The sequence below is a fragment of the Talpa europaea genome, assembly GCF_964194135.1.
Source record: "Talpa europaea genome assembly, chromosome: 6".
Lineage (NCBI taxonomy): Eukaryota > Metazoa > Chordata > Mammalia > Eulipotyphla > Talpidae > Talpa > Talpa europaea.
This window is the reverse complement of record NC_140072.1, coordinates 64,740,393-64,764,266: the sequence shown is the minus strand read 5'-3', so window position 1 is coordinate 64,764,266 and position 23,874 is coordinate 64,740,393. Positions and strand designations below refer to the sequence as shown.

The 23,874-nt window shown below is 35.4% G+C and overlaps 1 protein-coding gene across 1 annotated transcript in view; it reads right to left on the bottom strand.

Moving 5' to 3' along the window:
• The window catches only part of USP34 (ubiquitin specific peptidase 34), a gene marked incomplete at both ends in the record, with an annotated part of 241,402 nt that overhangs the window by 85,933 nt on the left and 131,595 nt on the right, over window positions 1-23,874 (bottom strand). The window contains 8 exons of the mRNA XM_084235573.1: window positions 9,242-9,328; window positions 10,131-10,214; window positions 10,344-10,466; window positions 11,627-11,752; window positions 16,037-16,246; window positions 16,669-16,769; window positions 23,308-23,455; window positions 23,550-23,676. Of these exons, the coding sequence (XP_084091699.1) occupies window positions 9,242-9,328; window positions 10,131-10,214; window positions 10,344-10,466; window positions 11,627-11,752; window positions 16,037-16,246; window positions 16,669-16,769; window positions 23,308-23,455; window positions 23,550-23,676 (1,006 nt within the window). The remainder of the gene's footprint in view (window positions 1-9,241; window positions 9,329-10,130; window positions 10,215-10,343; window positions 10,467-11,626; window positions 11,753-16,036; window positions 16,247-16,668; window positions 16,770-23,307; window positions 23,456-23,549; window positions 23,677-23,874) is intronic.

Here is a 23,874-nt window from a genome sequence, read left to right as displayed (position 1 = left end):
CCAGGATCGATCACATACTGGGGCACAAGACAAACATCAACAGATACACCAAGATTGAAATCATATCAACCATCTTTTCTGACCATGAAGGCATCAAACTAGAAATAAACCATAAAAAGAAGGCAAGGAACTTTCCTACCTCATGGAGATTAAAAACCACACTACTGGAAGACCATTGGACTAATGAGGAGATCAAAGAAGAAATTAAAAAATTTTTTGAATTGAACGACAAGGAGGACACCAATATCCTAAATGTATGGGATGCAGCAAAAGCAGTAATAAGAGGAAAATATATAGCAATAGAAGCTCACATCAAGAAACAAGAACGCAAAGAAACAACCTAATCTCGAAGCTCAAAGATCTAGAAAAAGAACAACAAAAAAACCCCAAAACCAGTAGAAGAAAAGAAATAATAAAAACCAAAGCAGAAATAAATGAAATTGAAACTAAAAAAACAATCCAAAAGATCAATGAAACCAAGAGCTGGTTCTTTGAAAAAATCAATAAAATAGACAAACCCCTAGCCAGGCTCACAAAGGAAAAAAGGGAGAAAGCACAAATAAACAGGATCATCAATGAAAGAGGAGAAATCACAACGGACACAGCAGAAATCAAAACAATAATCAGTAACTACTATGAACAGTTATATGGAAACAAGTTTAACAATCTAGAGGAGATGGACAAATTCCTACAACTCTACAATCACCCAAAGCTAGATAAAGAAAAAACAGAACACCTAAACAGACCAATTACAATTAACGAAATTGAAATGGTAATCAAAAACCTCCCCAAAAACAAAAGCCCAGGACCTGATGGATTTACAAATGAATTCTACCAAACATTCAGAGACGAATTAGTGCCTATCCTTCACAAACTCTTCCAAAAAATTGAGAAGGAAGGGACAATACCAAACACGTTTTATGAAGCCAACATTACACTAATACCAAAACCGAACAAGGACAACACAAAAAAGGAAAACTACAGGCCAATCTCCTTAATGAACACTGATGCAAAAATCCTCAATAAAATTTTAGCTATCAGAATCCAACAATGTATCCATAAGATAATTCACCACGACCAAGTAGGATTCATTCCAGGGACACAAGGATGGTTTAACATCCGAAAATCAATCAACGTTATCCAACACATCAACAAAAAGAAATATAAAAACCATATGATAATATCAATAGATGCTGAGAAAGCTTTCGACAAAGTGCAACACCCATTCATGATAAAAGCCCTTGAAATTCTTGGGATACAAGGAACATACCTCAATATCATAAAGGCCATCTATGACAAGCCAACAGCCAGTATCATTCTCAATGGTGAAAAGCTGAAAGCAATTCCATTAAGATCTGGAACAAGACAAGGATGTCCACTCTCACCACTGCTTTTCAATATAATACTGGAAGTCCTAGCCAGGGCAATAAGACAAGAGAAAGACATCCAAGGAATCCAAATAGGAAAAGAAGAAGTCAAACTATCACTATTTGCAGACGATATGATATTATACATAGAGAACCCCAAAAACTCCACAGAAAAGCTAATTCAACTCATCAATCAGTTCAGTAAAGTGGCAGGATACAAAATCAACACGCAAAAGTCAGTAGCCTTCCTATACACAAACAATAAATCTGAAGAAGAAGAAATCAAAAAAACCATCCCTTTTGTTATTGAAACAAAAAAAATCAAATATTTGGGAATAAATCTAACAAAAGAGGTAAAGGACCTATACAAAGAAAACTATAAAACACTGTTAAAAGAAATAGAAGAAGACACAAAGAAATGGAGAGACATCCCCTGCTCATGGATTGGAAGAATAAACATTATTAAAATGGCCATCCTTCCAAAAGCAATATACAGATTCAATGCTATTCCAATCAAAATTTCAATGTCATTCTTCAAAGAAATAGAACAATTATTGATGAAATTCATATGGAATCACAAAAAACCCCGAATAGCCAAAGCTCTCCTGAAAAAAAAAGAAGGGAATGGAGGCATCACACTCCCAGACTTCAAACTATACTACAAAGCCATGATCATCAAAACTGCATGGTATTGGAACAAGAACAGACATACAGACCAATGGAATCGAATAGAAAATCCAGAAATAAACCCACAGATTTATGGTCAACTAATCTTTGACAAAGGAGCAAAGACTATGCATTGGAGCAAAGAAAGTTTGTTCAATAAATGGTGCTGGGAAAACTGGGTCGCTACATGCAAAAGAATGAAGCTTGACCACTACCTCACACCATACACAAAAATCAACTCAAAATGGATTAAAGAACTAGACATAAGACCTGAAACCATAAAATATATAGAAGGAAATATAGGCAAAACACTACGTGATTTGCACATCAAAGACATCTTTACAGACACATCACCCAAAGCAGTGATAGTGAAGGCAAAGATAAACAGCTGGGACTACATGAAATTAAAGAGCTTTTGCACAGCAAAAGAGACAATAACAAAAACAAAGAGAAACCCCACCAACTGGGAGAACATTTTTGCACCCAACACTAATGATAAAGGACTGATCACAAAAATCTGCAAAGAGCTGATGAGATTCAGCAACAACAAAGAAAATAATCCAGTCAAAAAATGGGCAGAAGAGCTAAAAAGAAACTTCTCTGAAGAGGAAATGCAAATGGCCAACAGGCATATGAAAAAATGTTCAACATCACTTGTCATCAGGGAAATGCAAATCAAAACTACCATGAGATACCATCTTACACCAGTGAGAATGGCACATATTAAAAAAACTAGCAACAACAAATGTTGGCGAGGGTGTGGAGAAAAAGGAACTCTTCTGCACTGTTGGTGGGAGTGCAAACTGGTCCAACCACTGTGGAAAGCTGTGTGGAGATTTCTGGACCTACTAAACATAGAGCTTCCATATGATCCAGCAATTCCACTCCTAGGTATTTACCCAAAGGACACAGAAACATCAATTCCAAAGAGCACCTGCACCCCTATGTTTATAGCAGCACTGTTTACAATAGCTAAGCTTTGGAAACAACCCAAATGCCCAAAAATAGATGACTGGATCAAGAAGATGTGGTACATATATACCATGGAACATTACTCAGCATTCAAAAAAGATAAACACATGCAATTTGCAGCAACATGGATGGCGCTGGAAGGGATCATGCTCAGCGAAATAAGCCAAAAAGAAAAAGAAAAATACCGGATGGTCTCACTCATAGCAGGAATCTAGAAAACTTAAATAAGGGACCAGGAAAATGAATAACTATAAGAAAGTGAAAATCAAAATCAACAAAAAACTATGAACCAGAGACACTTTTAGGGGGGCGGGGGCGGGAGGGGAGGGATTGGGGTCAGAATGGGGGGTCTGCAATTGTATGGGGAATATAACAATAAAATTTATAAAAAAAAAATAAATAAATAAACAAGTACTTACAGACAACATACTATAGAAAAAAAATAAAAAATAATAAAAAATAAAAAATACTGATATCCTGGTTAAAAAAAAAAAAAAGATCAACAAAACTGATGAACCTTTAGCTATATAACCAAAAATAAAATAAAAAATTAAAGTGGAAACAGTTATACCAACTCCACAGACTTATGAAAAGGAGAAATAGACTACTATATGCTAAAAACTGATAAATTACATGAAATGGACAAATTCCTAGAAACAAAACCTACCATGACTAACCAAAGAACAGAAAATTTGAAGAGAGATATTGAAAACACAATAATAACACTAGGGTATTTTTCACACCTGACATTCAACTATACATAGCTCAAGAAGACAGAGAAAGAATAAGGAAACAGTAGTTTTAAGTGAGGAACTAGACCAAATAGACTTAATAAATGTCAACAGAATACTTCTTTCAAAAACTGCAGCATACATATTTTTTCCGATAAACATGGAACGTTTTCAAGAATAGACGATATGTTGGGACAGAAGTCAATGTCAATGAAATTACAAAGACTGATATCCATGCCAAATATTCTTTCTGACCAAAATGCCCTAAGCCAGAAATTTAAAACAACAGAAGAAAACACAGGAAAAAACAAAACCTCACGGAGACTAAATAAAAAATATGGTGCTGGATAAAAGAGGAAAATAAACAAAAAAAACCCCTCAGGACTAATGAAAATAAAGATACACGTAATCAGAATCCATGGTATTTAATAAAAGCAATCTTAAGAAATTTACAATACAGGACCATATTAAGCAGCAAGAAAAATCACAAAGAAATAATACCACAACTAAAGCAACTTGATAAAGAACAAACAAGACCCAGAGTTAAAAGAAGGAAAAATATAAATAAAGGCACAAATAAATGACAGAGATCAAAGACTACACAAGAGAATAAGAGATGGATGAAACTCAGAGTTCTTCAAGTAGATAAACTGAGTAGTCTCTAGGCAGGGCATCAAGAAAACATTAATAAGTAGAATCAGAAATGAAAGAGGAAAAATTACCACAGATGGCACAGAAATACAAAGAATTATAGGAGAGTGCTACATTTTATATACCAATAAATTTGATAATCTTGAAGAAATGGACACATTTCCAGGTCAAAACAGGTTACTAAAATTACCATGGGCCTCCCTGGTGGCACAATGGGTTAGGACGCAACCTATGAAGCTATTCCCAGCCACTGCAGCATGAATTTGATCCCTGGCCATGCAGATACCCACATGGCGCAGCAGACCTCTCCTGCCTTGCCCACTGCTCCCCTCAGCAGTGTTTTCAGCCAATCTGCCTGTTCTGCTCTCCACTCTGTCTCTGGTGAATCCTCTCACCCTCCACACCTCTGGCCTGTGCCCCAGTTCTTGTATGCATAAATAAATAAATCTTAAAAAAAAAAAAGTTACTAAAATTAAACCAGAAAGAAACTGAAGAGTTGACCAAATTCAAAGAACAATTAAAAAAAGTCTCAAAACAAAAGCCTAGGGCCAGATGACTTTCCAATTTCTATCAAAACTTTGAAGAACAATTTATGCCCATCTTGCTTAAATTATTTCTAACCACATTTAAGAAGCAGGAACACTCCCTAATGCATTTTAGGCCAACAGTACCAAAACCAGATAAAGATAGCACAAGAAAATTATAGACCATATCCCTGATGAATGCTAATGCAGTAGTATCTACACAATGGATAGAATGCTCAGCAATAATATGAAAGTAGCATTAAATGCAACATGTATCAATTTTGGAATGGACCCAAAAAAGACCAAAAAAAAGTACATACTGTATTATTTTGTTTACATAAAATTCTTTAAAAAAGGCACATCTAATCTATAGCAATAGAAAAGAGATCAGTAATTTCCTTGGGAGGGTTGCTTGGGTGGAAAAGAAGTAATGGTAAAAAGAACAGGATGGAACTTCTGAGGTAATGAAAATGTTCTGTATCTTGATTATGTTGGAGGATTATGCATGCACACATAGTTTTTCAAAACTACCCTTTTTAGTAACTTATTGCATGATCAAGTATATCCCAACTTCACATCACATATAAAACATTAACTTATAACAGATCAAACACCTAAACATAGGAGTTGTAACTAAAATTAAAAAACAAGTTTCTAATCGTGATGATACTGGATTAGGAAATGGTTTCTCAGACATCAATTTGTGAACAGAAAAACAAAATGTGAGAGATATATATATTTTCATTAAAAGTAATTAATTACACCCAAAGTAGTGATAGCAAAGGCAAAGATAAACAGCTGGGACTACATCAAATTAAAGAGCTTCTGCACAGCAAAAGAGACAATAACAAAAACAAAGGGAAACCCCACCGACTGGGAGAACATTTTTGCACACAACACTAATGATAAAGGACTGATCACAAAAATCTACAAAGAGCTGATGAGACTCAACAAAAACAAAGAAAATAATCCAGTCAAAAAATGTGCAGAAGAGCTAAAAAGAAACTTCTCTGAAGAGGAAATGCGAATGGCCAACAGGCAAATGAAAAAATGTTCAACATCACTTGTAATCAGGGAAATGCAAATCAAAACTACAATGAGATACCATCTTATACCAGTGAGAATGGCACATATTAAAAAAACTAGCAACAATAAATGTTGGCGAGGTTGTGGAGAAAAAGGAACTCTCCTGTACTGTTGGTGGGAGTGCAAACTAGTCCAACCACTATGGAGAGCTGTGTGGAGATTTCTTGACCTACTAAACACAGAGCTTCCATATGATCCAGCAATTCTACTCCTAGGTATTTCCCCAAAGGACACAGAAACATCAATTCCAAAGAGCACCTGCACCCCTATGTTTATAGCAGCACTATTTACAATAGCTAAGCTTTGGAAACAACCCAAATGCCCAAAAATAGATGACTGGATCAAGAAGATGTGGTACATATACACCATGGAATATTACTCAGCATTCAAAAAAGATAAACACATGCAATTTGCAGCAACATGGATGGAGCTGGAAGGGATCATGCTCAGCGAGATAAACCAGAAAGAAAAAGAAAAATCCCAGATGGTCTCACTCATAGCAGGAATCTAGAAAACTTAAATAAGGGAAAAGGAAAAAGAAAAACTATAAGAAAGAAAATATCAAAATCAACAAACAACTATGAACCAGACACACTCTATGGGGGGTGGCGGGGTGGGGAAAGGAGGGGTTGGGGTCAAGGGGGTTGTAATTGTATGGGGAATATAAAAATAAAATTAAATAAATTTTTAAAAATGGGAAAAATTTTTAAAAATTAAATTAAATTAAAAAAATTAGGGCCTCCCTGGTGGCGCAGCGGTTAAGCGCTGGGTTGCGAAGCTGCCCGCAGCCTCTGTGGCGCCGGTTCGATCCCCGGCTGCTCCCCGGCCACTGGAGGAGGGTCCCACATGGCGCGCAGACCTCTCCTGCCGCCCGCTGCTCCCCTCAGCAGTGTACTTCGGTCCTTCTGCCTGCTCTGCTCCCCGCTCTGGCTCTGGTGAATTCTCTCACCCTCCCGCGCTTCTGACTGTACCCAGTGCATGTATAAACAAAACAAACAAATAAATAAATAAGTAAAACATGCGTCTATATAAAAAAAAAAAGGTGAAAATTTAAAAAAAAAAAATTAAAAAATTTTATAAAAAGCAATTAATTACTGATACTTCAAGGACAAATCTTGAAAATAAATGATTACCAAAAAATGAACAGAGGAAAAATAAAATTGGTTTCCCCTTATTCCCCCCCCCGAAAAAATATTATGTTAAGTGAAACAAGATGGTCAAAGAACCCTAAGTATATTGTATGGTTACATTTATATCAAATGCCCATGATAGGCAAACCCATAGAACTAAAAAGATTAGATTGGTGGTTGCCTAAAGCTGAAGTGGTCAGGGGAAAATGAGTAGTGACTGACGACTACTACTGAGTATGGGGTTTCTTTTGGGGTGATAAAATTGTCCTGAAATTAGACATTGGTAATGGCTGCAGAACTTTGTTAATATACTAAACATCAATGAGTTGTACATTTAAAAAATGTTTTATATAAATGGTATCTCAAATAATTTACTAAGAGATTAATTATAAATAAGGGATATTGGCTGATGTGAAGGCAATCTTTCTCAGGTATGTTGGCTTATCAGGCAATAACAGGCTATAATGTGTCACATAAAATTTCTTATTAGTAATCTTCATTAATTTCCTTCACAATTTCAAAGATTCCTTCACAATTTATCATATGTTTTCCTGCAAAATTTACACAAAATAATACTTAGAGGAGTTTATGAGCAAAATTCCTATAAATGACACAAAACTAAATTTTAAATTTTCCCACTTTGCCAAAGAATTAAGATACCTTATAATTCTGAAAGATTAATGGAAAAAGGACATGATTAACAATAAACAACAATAGAAATTTGATTAAGACAGAATAATATATTTATATAATATAATAATATATTATATATAATATTTATAATATAACAATTTATAATATAATTATATAATTATATTTATATAATAATATATAATAATATAATAATTACTTCAGTATTTTAAAAAGGAAAATATTGGCAGTAAAATATGTGAAATTAAAATGTAAGTACTGAAACCAAAAGCAAGAGTAACAAAATCTTGATAGAAGTTTACTTCCTAAATGTATTTTCCCTCATTAGCCTTTTTAATGTAGCAACTTTTGTTATCAAATCAAGAATAGCTTAAAAAAAAAAAGAATAGTTAACCTCTAGATTCCAAGGTAATTATTAAAAAGTAATAAAAAATTAATATTTGAATGCCATGTCTGCTAATGCTACTGTGCCTTGTTGTAGGTCAGGCAATAGAGTAAGCTTTCCGTTTTGTTCAAAATGAATTATGCAATTTGGTATAGCATTAAGAATTCTTTATTATTTCACAAGCAGTATTATCTTCCTAAGAGTACTTCTTCAAAGGTTATAGTGGTAAATTACCATGTTTTAAAACTTTCATTTTATTGAGGACCAATAATTTTATAAATTATATAAAAATAACTGCAGAAACATTCAATCGCTATATATTTCTAACAGCTATTTTTGTAGTTATTTCACTGAAGAACAGTCACAAATGTCTAGAAAATAATTTTTTACTAATATGCTATTAAAGGTAGAAATGAGGGCCTCCCTGATGGCACAGGGGGTTAAGTATTAGCACTATGAAGCTATCTGCAGCCACTGCAGTACGAGTTCGATTCCCAGCCAGGGAGCTGACCCACAGGGCACAGCAAGACCTCTCCTGTATCACCTGCTGCCAGCAGCATATTTCAATCAATCTGCTTCTTCTCCTCCCCACGTCTCAGATGAATCCTCTTACCTCCCCACACCTCTGGCCTACACACCAGTTCTTATATACAAAATAAATAAGATAAAAATTAAAAAGTAATAATAAAGTTAGAAATGTTAAAAACAAAATGGAACAATGAAAAAGGATATTCTTAAAAAATTAGGTATAAACCAAACCAAGCTATTTTTCAAAGAAAAGCGACCAAACTTTAAGATTCTATCAATATTAATATATAATTTAACAACTTAAAGGGAAAATGTTTAATAGCCATAGTGCAGAGTCATTAATTTTGGCACTTAAAATTTTAAGAGTTGACAAGGAGAATTCTTCATAATTGGTTTGTTAGACATCTTGTATTTTAAAATATATTTCAATTATCCTCCATACTATCGCTACAATGAAGAGTATAAAAAAAGTTACACTTCTTAATGGAAAACGGAAATGCTTAAAATGAGCTAACTACTGCACTGGTTGAAACATTTTATTTTTACTTACCACAGTCCAGGATTCCTGCTCTTTAGGCTCCAGAATTCCAGAATTAAAAATTTCTAGTAACTGTTGAAGCCCTCCAGCAGCAACAAACTGTAAGCGATTTTGGGAATAACATGTAAGAGAAAAGTGGCTATATAATAGAAAAAAGACCAACTTTTCAATCAATAACTGGATATATGGCAACATAAGTATATGTGTGTGTACAATAATGTATCTTTCAGTTAGCAGCTTAGTCTTCAATTTAAATAAGCAAAATAACTTCTGTAACAAAGTAGTAACACATCTTTCTTTTCAAGAATTCTTTAAAAAAAAATTTTTTTTGCGGACCTCCCCGGTGGCATAGCGGTTGAGCGCTGGGTTGCGAAGCTGCCTGCAGCCTCTGCAGCACCGGTTTGATCCTCGGCTGCTCCCCGGCCACCGGAGGAGGGTCCCACATGGCGCGCAGACCTCTCCTGCCGCCTGCTGCTCCCCTCAGCAGTGTACTTCAGTCCTTCTGCCTGCTCTGCTCCCTGCTCTGGCTCTGAATTCTCTCACCCTCCCGCGCTTCTGACTGTACCCAGTGCTTGTATAAATAAATAAATAAATAAATAAATCTTTAAAAAAAAAAAAAGATTATAAAAAAAAAATTTTTTTTTTAAACAAGCATCTACAATTATGTATTTCCTAAGACAAGATTCCAGAGATAGGAAAAATATCACCAGTAAGTGTTAAAATAGGTGTACCAAGTCATTAAAAAAATCTCAGTTTATTACTATAATTTAGAGTTAACACAATTTTTAAAATACGCTTTATTTTAATCTATATTAGTTTAAAAGCAAAAAAATTATGGTACCTGCTTTTGCAAAATTAAAGATAAATTTTTATCAATATACTGTAAAACACAGTATCAAACCTTGCAACTCCAGGAATTTTTACTATTTTCCACTTGATCCTCACTGGAATCATCTGAATCTGGATAAAGATCACTGTAACTTCCCTGTGGGAATGACAAAAACTAAATAAGGAAAGGTGGCAGGAGGAAAAATTAATCTAGAACTTAAAGCTATCACACTGGAATTTTACTCCAGAGGAAATAGATTCATTGAAAATAATAGAAATGTAATACCGTAGACTCTCTCCTTATTCTTCTGTTAGGTTTGCCCAGCGCTTCAATAATTTCCAGAGCATATAATAACTTGTGAGCACTCTTAATTTTGAGAAGTTCTTTCCAACTAAGTCCATCATTACTCTTAAATTAAGGAAAAAAGAAAAAAACAGGTTTTTCAAGTTTGCTTGATAAGGAAACCCACCCCCAAAAAACTACATTGATAACACATACTCAAATATTGCATCTAGATAGCGAAACATATTTTAAAATGTGAAAATCTGGTATTAAGGATATATTTAAAATACTAATTTTCATTAAATTTTGTTACAATAAAATTAATATACAAATGGTAGCAAAAGAGAAAACTGTAAACTCTTGACCTTTACAATGGATGAGGCAATTTACAATCTTTCCATGGAGTGGGGGAGGTTAGGGAGGATGGGAATATTGCAGATTAATTGAATCTGTGCATTTTTAAGGATATAAAAGTGGTAAAGTATACATTTATACATGTGAAAGTCATGCAAATAAGTTTTAAAATATTCTTTTCTGTCCTCAATTTATTAAATTATGTTATTCACACTTAATGTGCATCTTTGACTAAAACATTATTCAAGGTACTCTAAATCATCAATAAATTATTTTCAGTGTCCACCTTATCTATTTTCCAGTCATTTGACCTGAAATCACATAGCAAAGTCCCAAATCATAGATAACTATCAGCATAACATTAGGACATCATTTTTTCCTTCATTCAATAGGTGTTCTGTAGGTATCTCTACAAAGTTACCCATTATTGCATTATTTGAAAAAAAAAATCTTTAACAAATATCTTTACAAAATATCTACTACACATGTCCATGAAGTCATGCCTGTAAAGGAATATTAGTATACATTAAATTTCTTTGCCTCATTCTTCCTAAGTTCTGCAAGTTGACTTGTATAAACAAAAAGACAAGTATTGGCGCAAGTAATTTCACCTTATATTTTCTCTAAACATTACTTTTTGTTGCCAAAAGCAGCAATATTCACAACTTATAGTAATGTGATTAAAAACCAACATAAAGGTATATGTATATGTATATTCTAAGTATAATTTTAGAAACCATCCCTCTCTTGTATTTAGCTTCATTCTTCAATCTCACTAATATAAATGAACATTAAAATGAACTGGTACTTTCTGCCTATTAAATAAGCAAAATTTTCCTGAAGATATGGGTCAACAGTAATCTCATACACTGCCAGTCAGAATGCAACCTGCTACAATCCTCCAGGAGAATGAAAAGATTTTGTAATCTTACCTGCTCATCTGAGATATTCTGGAATGCCATCAACATGTTAGGACATGTAGGAAGAAGCATCAGTAGTTCCCATACACGCCTAGAGAGGTTTTCTGCATGAAGATGAAGTTCTTCACATTTTAAGCTCTACACAAATAAGAATAACTACTTATCAAGAAAGGTTGATTTAAAAAAAATTCCAAAACAACTATTTTTTGCATAAAATCAATTATAAAATTTGCCATTTTTTTAGTCTCACTTTATAGTTAAATATCATATATTTATTCAATAAATAGCACTATAAAATCAGTGGTTTTTCAACATGTTATTGAACACTTTTCTGAGGGGAAAAGGTGGACATATAGGTCTGGTTACTTATATCAGAAAAGTTTCCAAATGGAAGTAAAAATGTCTATTTTATAAAGCCATTCAAGTAAGTTTCAATAATACTCTTATCTATTTCCTCTTTGCAGGCCTTTTTTTTTTTTTTTTTTTTTAATTTATACAAGCACTGGGTACAGTCAGAGCAGCAGGTGGCAGGAGAGGTCTATGCAAAGTGTGGGACGCCGGGGATCAAACCGGTGCTGCAGAGGCTGCGGGGCAGCTTCGCAGCCCAGTGCTCAACTGCTGCTGCGCCACAGGGGAGGCCCAGCAGACTGCTTTTAATAACGACAAAAGGGGGCCTCCCCAGTGGCACAGCGGTTGAATGCTGGGTTGCAAAGCTGCCTGCAGCCTAGGCAGTGCCGGTTCACTCCCAGGCCGCTGGGCGAGGGTCCCACATGGCACAGAGACCTCTTCTGCTGCCTGCTGATCCCCTCAGCAGTGTACTTTATCAGTCTGCCTGTTCTGCTCCCTGCTCTGGCTCCGGTGAATTCTCTCAAACTTCCGTGCTTCTGACTGTACCCAGAGCTTGTATAAATAAATAAATAAATCTTAAAATTTAAAAAAAAAAAAAAAAAAAGACCTTCCTGGTGGTGCAAGGGTTAAGTCTCAGCACTATCAAGCAATAGCCAGCCACAGTGGCCTGAGTTTGATCCCTAGCCAGGGAGCTAACCCACATGGTGCAGCAGACCTCTCCTGTTTTACCAGCTGCTCCCCTCAGCAGTATATTTCAGGAGATCTGCCTGTTCTGCTCCCCACTCTCTTTTACTGCCCCCCCCAACCTCTGGCCTAAACCCCAGTTCCTGTATGCATAAATAAATAAAAATAAATCTTTAAGAAAAAAGGTGACAAAGACATGTTGAATTAAATCTTTCACCTTGTATCTGGGGAAAGTGTCTATCCATGTCTCTAATGTATAAAATACATACCTTATTTTCCAGTCTCAGACAAGCAGAGATTGAGAGGCATGCAAACAATTTTAAAGAACCTGCTTTTTTTCCCCCATTATCATGTTATATTTGAACTCTAAGGTGTTGAGATCCTAAGTTAAAGAATATTTCATACAAGAAATAGGCAAGTTCCCCTTTCCTCCCCTCTTTTTAAAATCAAAGCACAAACCCAAGAGGAAAATAAGCAGCAAAAGCTAAATTTTACAGTTTGGGAATTTTCCAGAATATGAGTTTATACATTATTATTCTACTACTGCAGCTGACACATGACTTCTTTGTATACCACCATCTAAAAGACGCCAAAGGAATCTTCAACACATCCATAAAAGAGTAATTTAGTCCTTTTTGTATAATGGTATAAAGTTAGTTACTTTGGAAGGTCAGAGAATCTTAAGGAGTTTCTAGGTAAACTCTGCTTTTTACAACCCAGATGAAGATAGAAGCAATCCAAGAAACACTTCTCGTATAGTCGGGGTAATGGCACTGAAAAATTCTTTAATAAAACAGAACTCATTCCTTTGTAAACATCCATTTTTTTAAAAAAATTAACTGCAAAATAAGGATTTGAAGGTGAAGAAAATCTAAGTATACATGACCATGCTCTGCATTATGATTAAAGGCCTTGCAATATGGGTAATACACAACCAATTTCCTTTATTTTTACTTTTTCACAAGGCCAATCAGTTTTGTACAACAAAGAAACTCACACAACTATAGCATACCTGCCAGAAATAAAATTCAATAAAATATCTACTGAAAAAAAATTAATGTTTTCCCTGTGGGGTAGGCCTCATGTAGACTACCACAAAGGCCTGTTAGGGCAGTTAACTGGTTTTCCTACTTCTAGCCTTTGTATTCTCTCTCATACATCCTCTACACTAACATAATAAACTGTTTTTCAAAGCCCACAAAAGATCTCATTTTGTTTGCTTTAAAAGTGTCATGATGATGGTAATCCATTTAACAAAAATCTCTTAAGGTCCTTTTGTGGAACAGGTTACAATTTTCCCTGTTACTTACGTATGAATTACACTATTCTCACAATTCCAGTTTCTCAAACATGCCCTTTATTTTTCAGTGAATTTGTAATGCTCCACTCTGCTCTCATCAATGACTAGAGCCAATTTAGATAACTCCCTTTTTGCAAAAACATTCCACAAAATTTTATCCTCTCCACTATGTTCTCATAACACACTGCACTGAGTTATCAGTACCCTCCTGGAAAACTGGGGAATTCCTATAGATAACTTCCCTTTTCAAAATGCCAATTCAGTATTGACATGAAAAAGGATCATTATGCATTTGTGGCATAAAATTTTAGAAAGTGAGGAGACAAAGTTCATGCACAACTATTATTAGTTATTCTGCTTGGTCAAAAGGGGAATTGCTTAGGAATTTAATTAAGAATGTGCCACTGTAAGAGAGACCAGGTTATGCAGAACAGAGGACTCAATAGCAGCTACCAATGTGTCAATGGTCAAAACCACTTTAGAAACCTGGAATAAAATCATTTAAAGTCTTTGGGAAAGAAAGGACAGAAGCCTAGTATAAGGAAAATCACTAAAGCAACATTATTTTACTTATCACTCAATCTCAAAACAATGATTCACTAGATATGACACAAAGAACCACATATAGAATAAGCCAACTTAAAGTCATTTTTTTTAAAAAAAAAAGTGGACTGAAAATGATTTCTTTAGGTGATATCGTCCACAACTTTCTTCTATTATTTTTTATTGAGGAAACGTTAGTTTACAAATCTGTATGATTTAGGGGTTTAGGTTCACACCTCTTCGACTCTTGAGTTTACCATCATTATAGTGAAAACCCACAACTCACTTTTCCAAACCAAACCTCTTCGCTCAGCTTCGAACTTACACATACATCCAATTGTTTACTTAACAAGTCAGAAACCTGGATATCATCTCCATTTTCCTTGACCCTAGTCTATCTCTATTGTTAATCCCATCCATCATTAATGTAGGTTGTTTTGACATGCTGTCCCCTTAATTTAACCACTGCTACCATAGTATTCCAGGGCACCATCAAATCTACCTTGGACTAGTACAGTATGTTCACAATTACTTTTTCTATTCTTGCTAAACAACCCCTATCACACCTTTAAAACAGTATCAGAACATGTGTTTCTCCCTCTGCTTAAAATACTTGAATGCTGACCACCCTGAGTAAAAAAAGTTTGGCTGTTTACAATCTCATTCCTCTTATCCCGCTATCCTACCACCCTCCACTTTCTACTCACTATTTAATCATTTTTTCAACTGTCTAACAACTCCCTCCCCTCCCCATCAATAGCTTCAAGAATTTTATCACTCTACCCAGATCATTACTCTCCATTTAGTTGACTCCTTAGCATCCTTGTAGCTCAGATTTTATATGGTCTCCCTCAAAGAAACCTCTGATCAAATGATAAATGGGTCTCTATCATGACCCCCTAAAAATGTCATGCTTCAGCCTTAGCAGCTATCTGTCAGAAAAAATTTATCTGTCAGTCTGTATTTATCTATTATCAGTATATTTGTTATCTGTGCCCCCCACTGGATTCAATGAAGGTTAAAAGCCCATTTTGACCCTTGAAAATAATACTTAAAACAGTATTCCTGGAACGTACTAGGGATTTATATGGCGAATGGATGAATAAATGAGTTCCTGGGTTTTACTGTTTCCTTAAGAGACTACTGAGAAGGGCCTCCCCGGTGGCGCAGCAGTTGAGCGCTGGGTTGCGAAGCTGCCCGCAGCCTCTGCGGCACCGGTTCGATCCCCGGCTGCTCCTTGGCCACCAGAGGAGGGTCCCACATGGTGCACAGACCTCTCCTGCCACCCGCTGCTCCCCTCAGCAGTGTACTTTGGTCCTTCTGCCTGCTCTGCTCCCCGCTCTGGCTCTGGTGAATTCTCTCACCCTCCCGCGCTTCTGACTGTACCCAGTGCATGTATAAACAAACAAACAAAACAAATAAATAAATAATAATAATAAAAATATGCCTCTATTTAAAAAAAAAATTAAAAAAAAAAAAGAGACTACTGAGAAAATTTTTTCCACTCAACAGAAAGACTTTGTGAAAATAAAATGTGGTATAGTCACCTCACTATCGTCCACAGTCACTTTTCCTGAGGGTGGTTTAAATGATGCAAGCATCTCTAATAGATCAAAAAGAGCAGTCAAATGAGGTTCTTGTAAAAGCAAAAGCATCGGAATGTTGTCCTTCTGAGGGGGGGGTAGGCAAGATGCTGGCAGCTGAACACCTTCCCCTTTCCGTTCTCTCCTTGGTGCACCCAAAGATACAAATACCATCTATAAAACAAGGTGGGGAGGGGAAACACACATCAAATGTTTGGTTTACAAAATCTCATAAGTCTAAAATAACTTTACTAAAAATTTTAACATAACAAAAGCAGTAAGCACTGTTTTTAAACTGGACCTTTGACTATTCAACTACTCACTGTAATAGTCGATAAAGGATTAAAACTCAAACCACATCAGAGGGGATCAAAACAGGGGAGGGAATGTGTTCTTACACAAGGGACTATGGTGATGGTAAATTGGTGGTGGGAATTTTGCAGGGACTACACCTGAGAGGAGAAAACACGCATTGTACAAAAAGAATGATGTAAAATACATGTAAAATGAAGTTTAAAAAATTAAAAATAAAGGAAGGACTTAAAATTATAAATAATTAAAAAAAAAAACACAACTTCAAACCACTTTATGGGTACCTGCATATCCTTAAAACCAAGCTCATGAAGTGCCTTCTCATCATAATCTGTCGTTAACTCATGTCCGGATGAAATCATCCTGACAGGTCCCATGAGGCCTCCTTAAAAACAGGAAAAAACAAGTAAACTTTTAAAATAAGAGTTAATTTGCTGACATGGAACATGAATACATGGTGATAAGCAACCAATTCCACAGGATCTTAAAGCAATTCTTAAGCAAAGTGAAAATGGCATTAGGATGCCTCCTACACTATTTTCTGTTGTCTGAGGTTAGCATTAAGCAGTAAAAATTACAATAAAGTTCTCTTCTAGTACCAGTTACGCAGATCAAATCTCAGGTAATAATATGAAAATGTTTACAAGGGAAAAAAACTATGAAGTTTTCCAGGAACGCGGAAGATTCACGTTCATTAATGCTTTAGTAGAACAAGTAAGCAGCATGTATTTATACTGATAAAGTCTCCCTTCCCTATTATTACCCACCAAAACAAAGTAAAATGACAAAGCAGAAAGAAACCCAAAACTGACACTAAAATATTAGTTACAACATTTCAGATTACACTGAATTTAACAAACTCAAGAGATGGAGGAACTGACTTCCAGAATGCATAAATCCCTTTTCACTGCTGATAGCATCAAGTTACTTTCCCATTACCATCCCTATCTAAAATATGTTTTAGTCACCCCAACTCCTTGCACTTTCTTGAAAACAGCAACTATATTCCTATCTCAAGGCCTAAGATGCTGTTCCCCAAAATCATAAGATTCACTCCCTTATTTGAGATCTAAAAGGTCTTCCTCCTATACACTCAGTTTATAGAGTCTCATTTCATTACTCTGTTTACCTTTGTTAAATCATCTACTTGGCATCAGACATTACATATTTATGTCTCTCTACCATTAAAAAAATAAACCCCAGTTCCAAAAGGCCAGAGATTTTATTGCATTCACAGATATATTACCAGCACTGGAACATAGCAGGCATTCAAATTTTTCCTCATACATGAACTTTTCTAAAAAGGAAATTCTTGATAAAGGAGAAAAATGAAGCGCAATGATGAAATATTTGATAAATTACTTAACTATTATTAAATTATTAATTTAATGTAGAAAACTCAATATGATATGCCTTAAATAGTTTTCAGGAATGAGTGAAGCATTGCTACTATTTTCCATAATGACACAGAACATTTTAAAATTTCCTTTTCTTTTCACACAAATACGAAAAATCTATCAGAAAATATTTCCCATTGAGAGAAGGAAAATGCCACCCATACCCCGTAAGGTTCACTGACAATTTTCCTCAAGCACAATTGTCGTACAGTAAAACTGCTTGTTATGTAGCTAAACTTGTTTCTTTCCTTTCTCATTACTTTTAAATGTACAAATCTTGGCCCTAACATGATCTGATAAATATTCAACCCTATTTCTTCTGAACTTCCCTTTATGTGGTTTGTATGTATGTACAGCGCTTTCAGTCCATCTTGAATATTAGTGAGAAACTGGAATTTTATTTCTGCCCTCAAATAAAATACATCATATATTGATATGATCATTTCTTTGTTATTTATTCTTTTATATACTCAACAATTCTTTACCAAAATCATATTATTATAGTTTTAAATGTTTAGTAACTAATATTAAAATTCATTTCTTTATTGTATCTTCTTGGGCTTTCAGAACTTTGCATATTGCATTAATTATTTACAACCTTTATTATTCACAGTAATTTCATTTAAAATAAAAATTGCAGGTGTTCCTGGTGGCCTAGGGGTCAGACACCCGTCAGTGCTACTACCAAGAAGGCTCACTGCAACAGCCTGAGTTCTATCCCTGACCAGGGAACTAACCCACATGAGGCAGCAGACCTCTTCTGTTTCCCCTGCTGCACCCCTTAACAGTGTATTTCAGTAATCTGCCTGTTCGGCTCCCCACCCTATCTCTGGTGAATCCTCTCACACATCCCCACCACTAGCCTGCACCCCCGTTCTTCTATGCAGAAAATAAAATCTTTAAATAAATAAACAGAAATTGCATTAAGATTTTGAGTATATTAAGAAATGTATTAACTTGCATATTCTGTACTGAGACAAGCTATATCCACTTAATTCAATTTAATTAAGCTATAACTTAATTTAATTTAAGCTATATCCACTTAATTCAAGCATTTGTGTATCTGACTAAGTTTTATTCTTACATATTCGACAAAGACTTGACATTAAGATTACCTAGCAAATAACTTTTTTTTAAAATGCTTCTAAGTAAGAGAAAAGAAAATGAGAAGAAAATAGAAAAGAACTTCAATATTCTGTGAGATAAAGGTCCGTCTATTAGTGGAAAGGGAAAAAGAAAAAAATATATGAAATATGTATCTGCCTACCTTTTCCAAATTTGATGAACATTATAAACACAGACCAAAGGCACATCAATAAATCAAAGCAATTAAAATCAATGTTAAAAAAAATTCTTTAAAATCAACTACAGTATAAAATTGTGTAAGGATAAAAGAAAAAACTTGGACTTTTGGACAGAAACTGCAAACTAAATGATAATGTAAGAACATTTTAAAACTCCTAAAAATTTTAGGAAAAAAATACTAAACTAGAATTCAACATCCAAGGAAAATATCCTTGAAAAATGAAACCAGGCGTTAGGGGTGTGGATAATTGAAGCTTGTAAAAGAACAACTTTCAGATAAAAGATGAGTATGTTCTTAGGATCTAATGTATAACATGGTCACTATAAACTTAAAACAAATGTTCTCACCAAAAAAAAATTTTTAAAGTAAAAAGCAAAATGAAAGCAAAATGAACACTTTCTTCATACAATAAAAGCTTGAAAAAAGTCATTATCAGAAGACCTAAAGTACGAAATATGTTAAAGTATGTGAAAAGGAAATAAAATCAAATGGAAACATTTATCTATACATAGGAATGAAGAATGAAAGAGGTAATATTAACAGAAAACAGTAAGACTATTAGCTAAAGCTTAATTAAAACTTAGCCATCATGAGTACAGATTTAAGCAAGATTTCACAGTTGGGGAGGGGGGAGAAAGCCAATGTCCTAATCTCTGAAAATAGCAATATGGGGTGGGGAAGAGGACTAAGAATTCTTAGACCCTAGAGCATGATAGCAAAAACAAAAAATTCAAAAGAAGGGCTGCAAAATAAAGTTGAGAACCTCTCTCAAGAAGTTAAAACCACAGAAAGAAACATAGGATAACAAAAAACAGAAATTAGGAATAGTCCAAGAGATGAAATTGTAAATAAAGAATTTCTAGAAAGAGAGAAATGATAAAAGAAATTCATAAACTAAAGAAAATTTCCCCAAATATTAAAGTACCCATCACAATTGTTAAAAACAGACCCATACTCATCCCACTGTAAAATTTCAGAAAATTATGAAGATTAAGCTCTTCAAGAGAAAAAAAAAAGAACATGTCAAGCAATCAGAAAACAAAAACAAAACAAAGAAATACTGACAAATTCTGAAACAAAATTACTTCCAACCTAGAATTCTATACTTCAATTATCATTTATTTTTTTTTAAAGAAGTCTTTTTTTTTTTTTTTAATTTTCTAGAGGCATGTCTTATTTATTTATTTATTATTTGTTTGTTTGTTTGGTTTATACATGCACTGGGTACAGTCAGAAGCGTGGGAGGGTGAGAGAATTCACCAGAGCCAGAGCAGGATGCAGAACAGGCAGAAGGACCGAAGTACACTGCTGAGGGGAGCAGCGGGCGGCAGGAGAGGTCTGCACACCATGTGGGACCCTCCTCCGGTGGCCGGGGAGCAGCCGGGGATCGAACCGGCGCCGCAGAGGCCGCAGGTAGCTTCGCAACCCAGCGCTCAACCGCTGCGCCACCGGGGAGGCCCTTCAATTATCATTTAAGTATAAAACATAGTTTTGAGAAAAACTTTATTTGATCAACCATCTCTCAAGACACTCCTGAAGTATTACATTGTATGTCAGCAACAAACTGGGGTTGCAACCAATAAAGAAATTATGGGACACTGGTAACAGCACACTGAACACAGGAGAAAGTCAAAGGGAATCATCTCAAGAGGATAAGGTATATCCTACTGCTATGCACCAGACTTGGAAAAAAAATCTGTATTGTTTCAGAAAAATGCATTATTGAGGCCTACTGTAACCAAAATCCCTGCTGCCTTCTTAAGTCTCATCTACCTGAGGAAGAATGGTGAATGAATCTGGCCCAGATTCTTAACTCGCTAGACTGTCTTAAAAAGAGCCAGTTTCTGCTCTCACCCCTATATCCAACTGCTAGAATCAGCAGAGGAATTTGTGTCATTTCAAGGAAGAAAATCTGCTTTGACTTACTCCTGAGAAGAAAAGGAGGCATGAAGAAATCAGCAAAAAACTTTTCTGACTGTATTTGCTAGTCCAGTATCTTGTCAACATTACAGCAGAGAGATATGTCATGATTATGCCAAGATCTATACTCTCAAGGATATCCCATATCCCATTAATATCCTCAGATGAGGCTTTATAAACCTTTCAAGAAGATGAAGTACACTCTCAAGCTTTTCTTCTGAAATTATATTTATTAAACAGCAACTACACGTCTCTTTCCTTTTTTATTTATTTATTTATTTATTTATTATATAGAGGCATGTTTTCTTTCTTTCTTTCTTTATTTGTTTGTTTTTGTTTATACATGCACCGGGTACAGTCAGAAGCGCGGGAGGGTGAGAGAATTCACCAGAGCCAGAGCGGAGAGCAGAGCAGGCAGAAGGACCGAAGTACACTGCTGAGGGGAGCAGCGGGCGGCAGGAGAGGTCTGCGCGCCATGTGGGACCCTCCTCCGGTGGCCGGGGAGCAGCCAGGGATCGAACCGGCGCTGCAGAGGCTGCGGGCAGCTTCACAACCCAGCGCTCAACCGCTGCGCCACTGGGGAGGCCCCTGATTTGAAAATTTCTTAACTACATATTTATCCCAAAAGATCTTTGAAAGAATGAGGTAACTTTATGTGTACAAATACTGAATGTTCTGTAAGATACTGTTAAGCACTGAAAATAAAGGATAGGAGAGTATAAGTGGAATGCTACCACCATATTTTAAATAAACTAGTAACAGTTTACATAAACTTAATAACACATTTTCCTTTTTCCTCGGTAAAAGGAAAATGGGTTACAAATAGGGGTGGGAGGGAGACTTTTCAACATCTATTCTTTTCTCCTAAGAATATTTACTTATTATTCAAGGGGAAAAAAGCATGCTGTAGCAAAACCATTGGCTCCTTACTAAAAGGTGCTAAGAATCGCACTGTGCACAAGCAAGTCTAAAACTTTTTAAAACTTTAAAATTTCTTTATCTAAATATTTTCTAAATATTTAGTTAGCCTGTTATAATTTCAGACTAACGGCTTTCATTATTTTTCTGATTACCTCACATTTTGTATGATACTACAAGAGTTGGTAGGATATGAAGAAAAAAGAACTCTTGTACATTGCTGGTGAGAATGCAGACTTGTCCAGACCCTATGGAAACAATATGGAGATTTCTCAAAATAAAAATCTATACTATGTGGTCTAGCAATTCCATTCCTAGGTATCCACCCCGAGGATCCTACAACATTAATCAGAAGGGACATACGCACTCCCATGTTCACTGCAGCACTCTTTACAAACAGGCAAGCTATGGAAACAACCTAAGTGACTAAAAGACAGGTGAGTGGGTTAGGAAGATGTAGTATAAATATACACTATGGAATACTACTCAGCAATCAAAAGAGATAAACTATGCCATTTGCAGCAACATGGATGGAGCTGAAAGGGATTAAGCAAAGTTAGTCAGAAGGAAAAAGAAAAATATCAAATGGTTTCACTCATAGGTGGAATGTAGGAAAACAGAACAAAGGGTTAGGAAAAAGATAATACTTGCAAGTTGATCATAGATTTGAGGCAAAGAATAAGGGAGAGCGAGGGAGAAGTGTTAAAAGAAGCCAAGGAAAAGCACAAGGGACTATGGTGATGGTTCACAGGTGCTACGGTAGTGCAAGAACTATGGGGACTACACCTGAAGGGAGAATAATAATGTAGGAAAATAAGATTTTTTAAAAAGTAAAACAAAAATTAAGTGAATTCTTGTCATTTGCAACAATATAGATGAAACTGTAAGGAACTAGGTTAAGTGAAATAATTCAGATGGAGAAAGACAAATACTGGATTACTGTCACTTATATGAGGAATACAGAGAAACAAAACAAAGTGTCAGATAAAAAACCAAAACCAAAACAAACTCTAGAATCTGTAGAACTAAGGCTACCAGAGGGAGATGGCAAAATCTGGACAGGACACAATGGACTATAGTGGAGGATTTTGAGTGACTTGGTGGTGGGTCTAATGGTGTAACATAAACCACAAGGGTGTGATCCTATGCCTCTAAATCACATACAGTGTTGCAAACCAAGTAACCTCATTTGAAAATAAAAATGTGACACTAAAAATGTACTAGCAGTAATAGTAATGACTTTTATCTCTTCCTTAATAATCAATGGCACCATAAAAGAGGTAGGGGAAGTTGGGAGAAAGCCATGAACACAGCTGATGATCTCCAAAGTAGTAATAGGTTGAAAGTTGATAAGGTATGAAAATTTGAATTGTTGGACTTACCAGGAAATTCTCCCTTTCGACTGCTTTGACCAAACTCCTGAAGCTGAGCTTGTTGGTTTATTTGTTCTTTCTGTAAATTTTCATACCAATGAGTTACTTCAGCCCTAAGATCTGCTACCTGGTCACTAGGATACATTTCAATAGTCATCTGAAATATGAGATGCAACCAATTTAAAAATATAAAAACAACACATATTTGAAATGGGAAATGTTAATTTGGAAACTAAAACTACATAAACTACCTTGTCAGGAAGTCCAGCTGGCTGGCATACAACCCTTAGCGGCAAGGACTGTTTGTCACTCAATGCTTTCAAATGGCTACTAATACCAGTGCCTTCAATTTGCCACTGCCTGAGATGATATGCAAACCTAAAACACAAAAATCAAACACAGGAAGGATATAATTTTAAACTATCCAATGTTACATGAGTTCTCGATGTTTTGCAAAATGAAAAAAGAGTTCTAGTAAATTCCAATTTACAGTTTAAGAATAAGGTTGGCGTCACCATATGGAATCAAATGTAAATGCCTAAATACAGATAAGTAGTCCTAACAAAACAGTCTCCA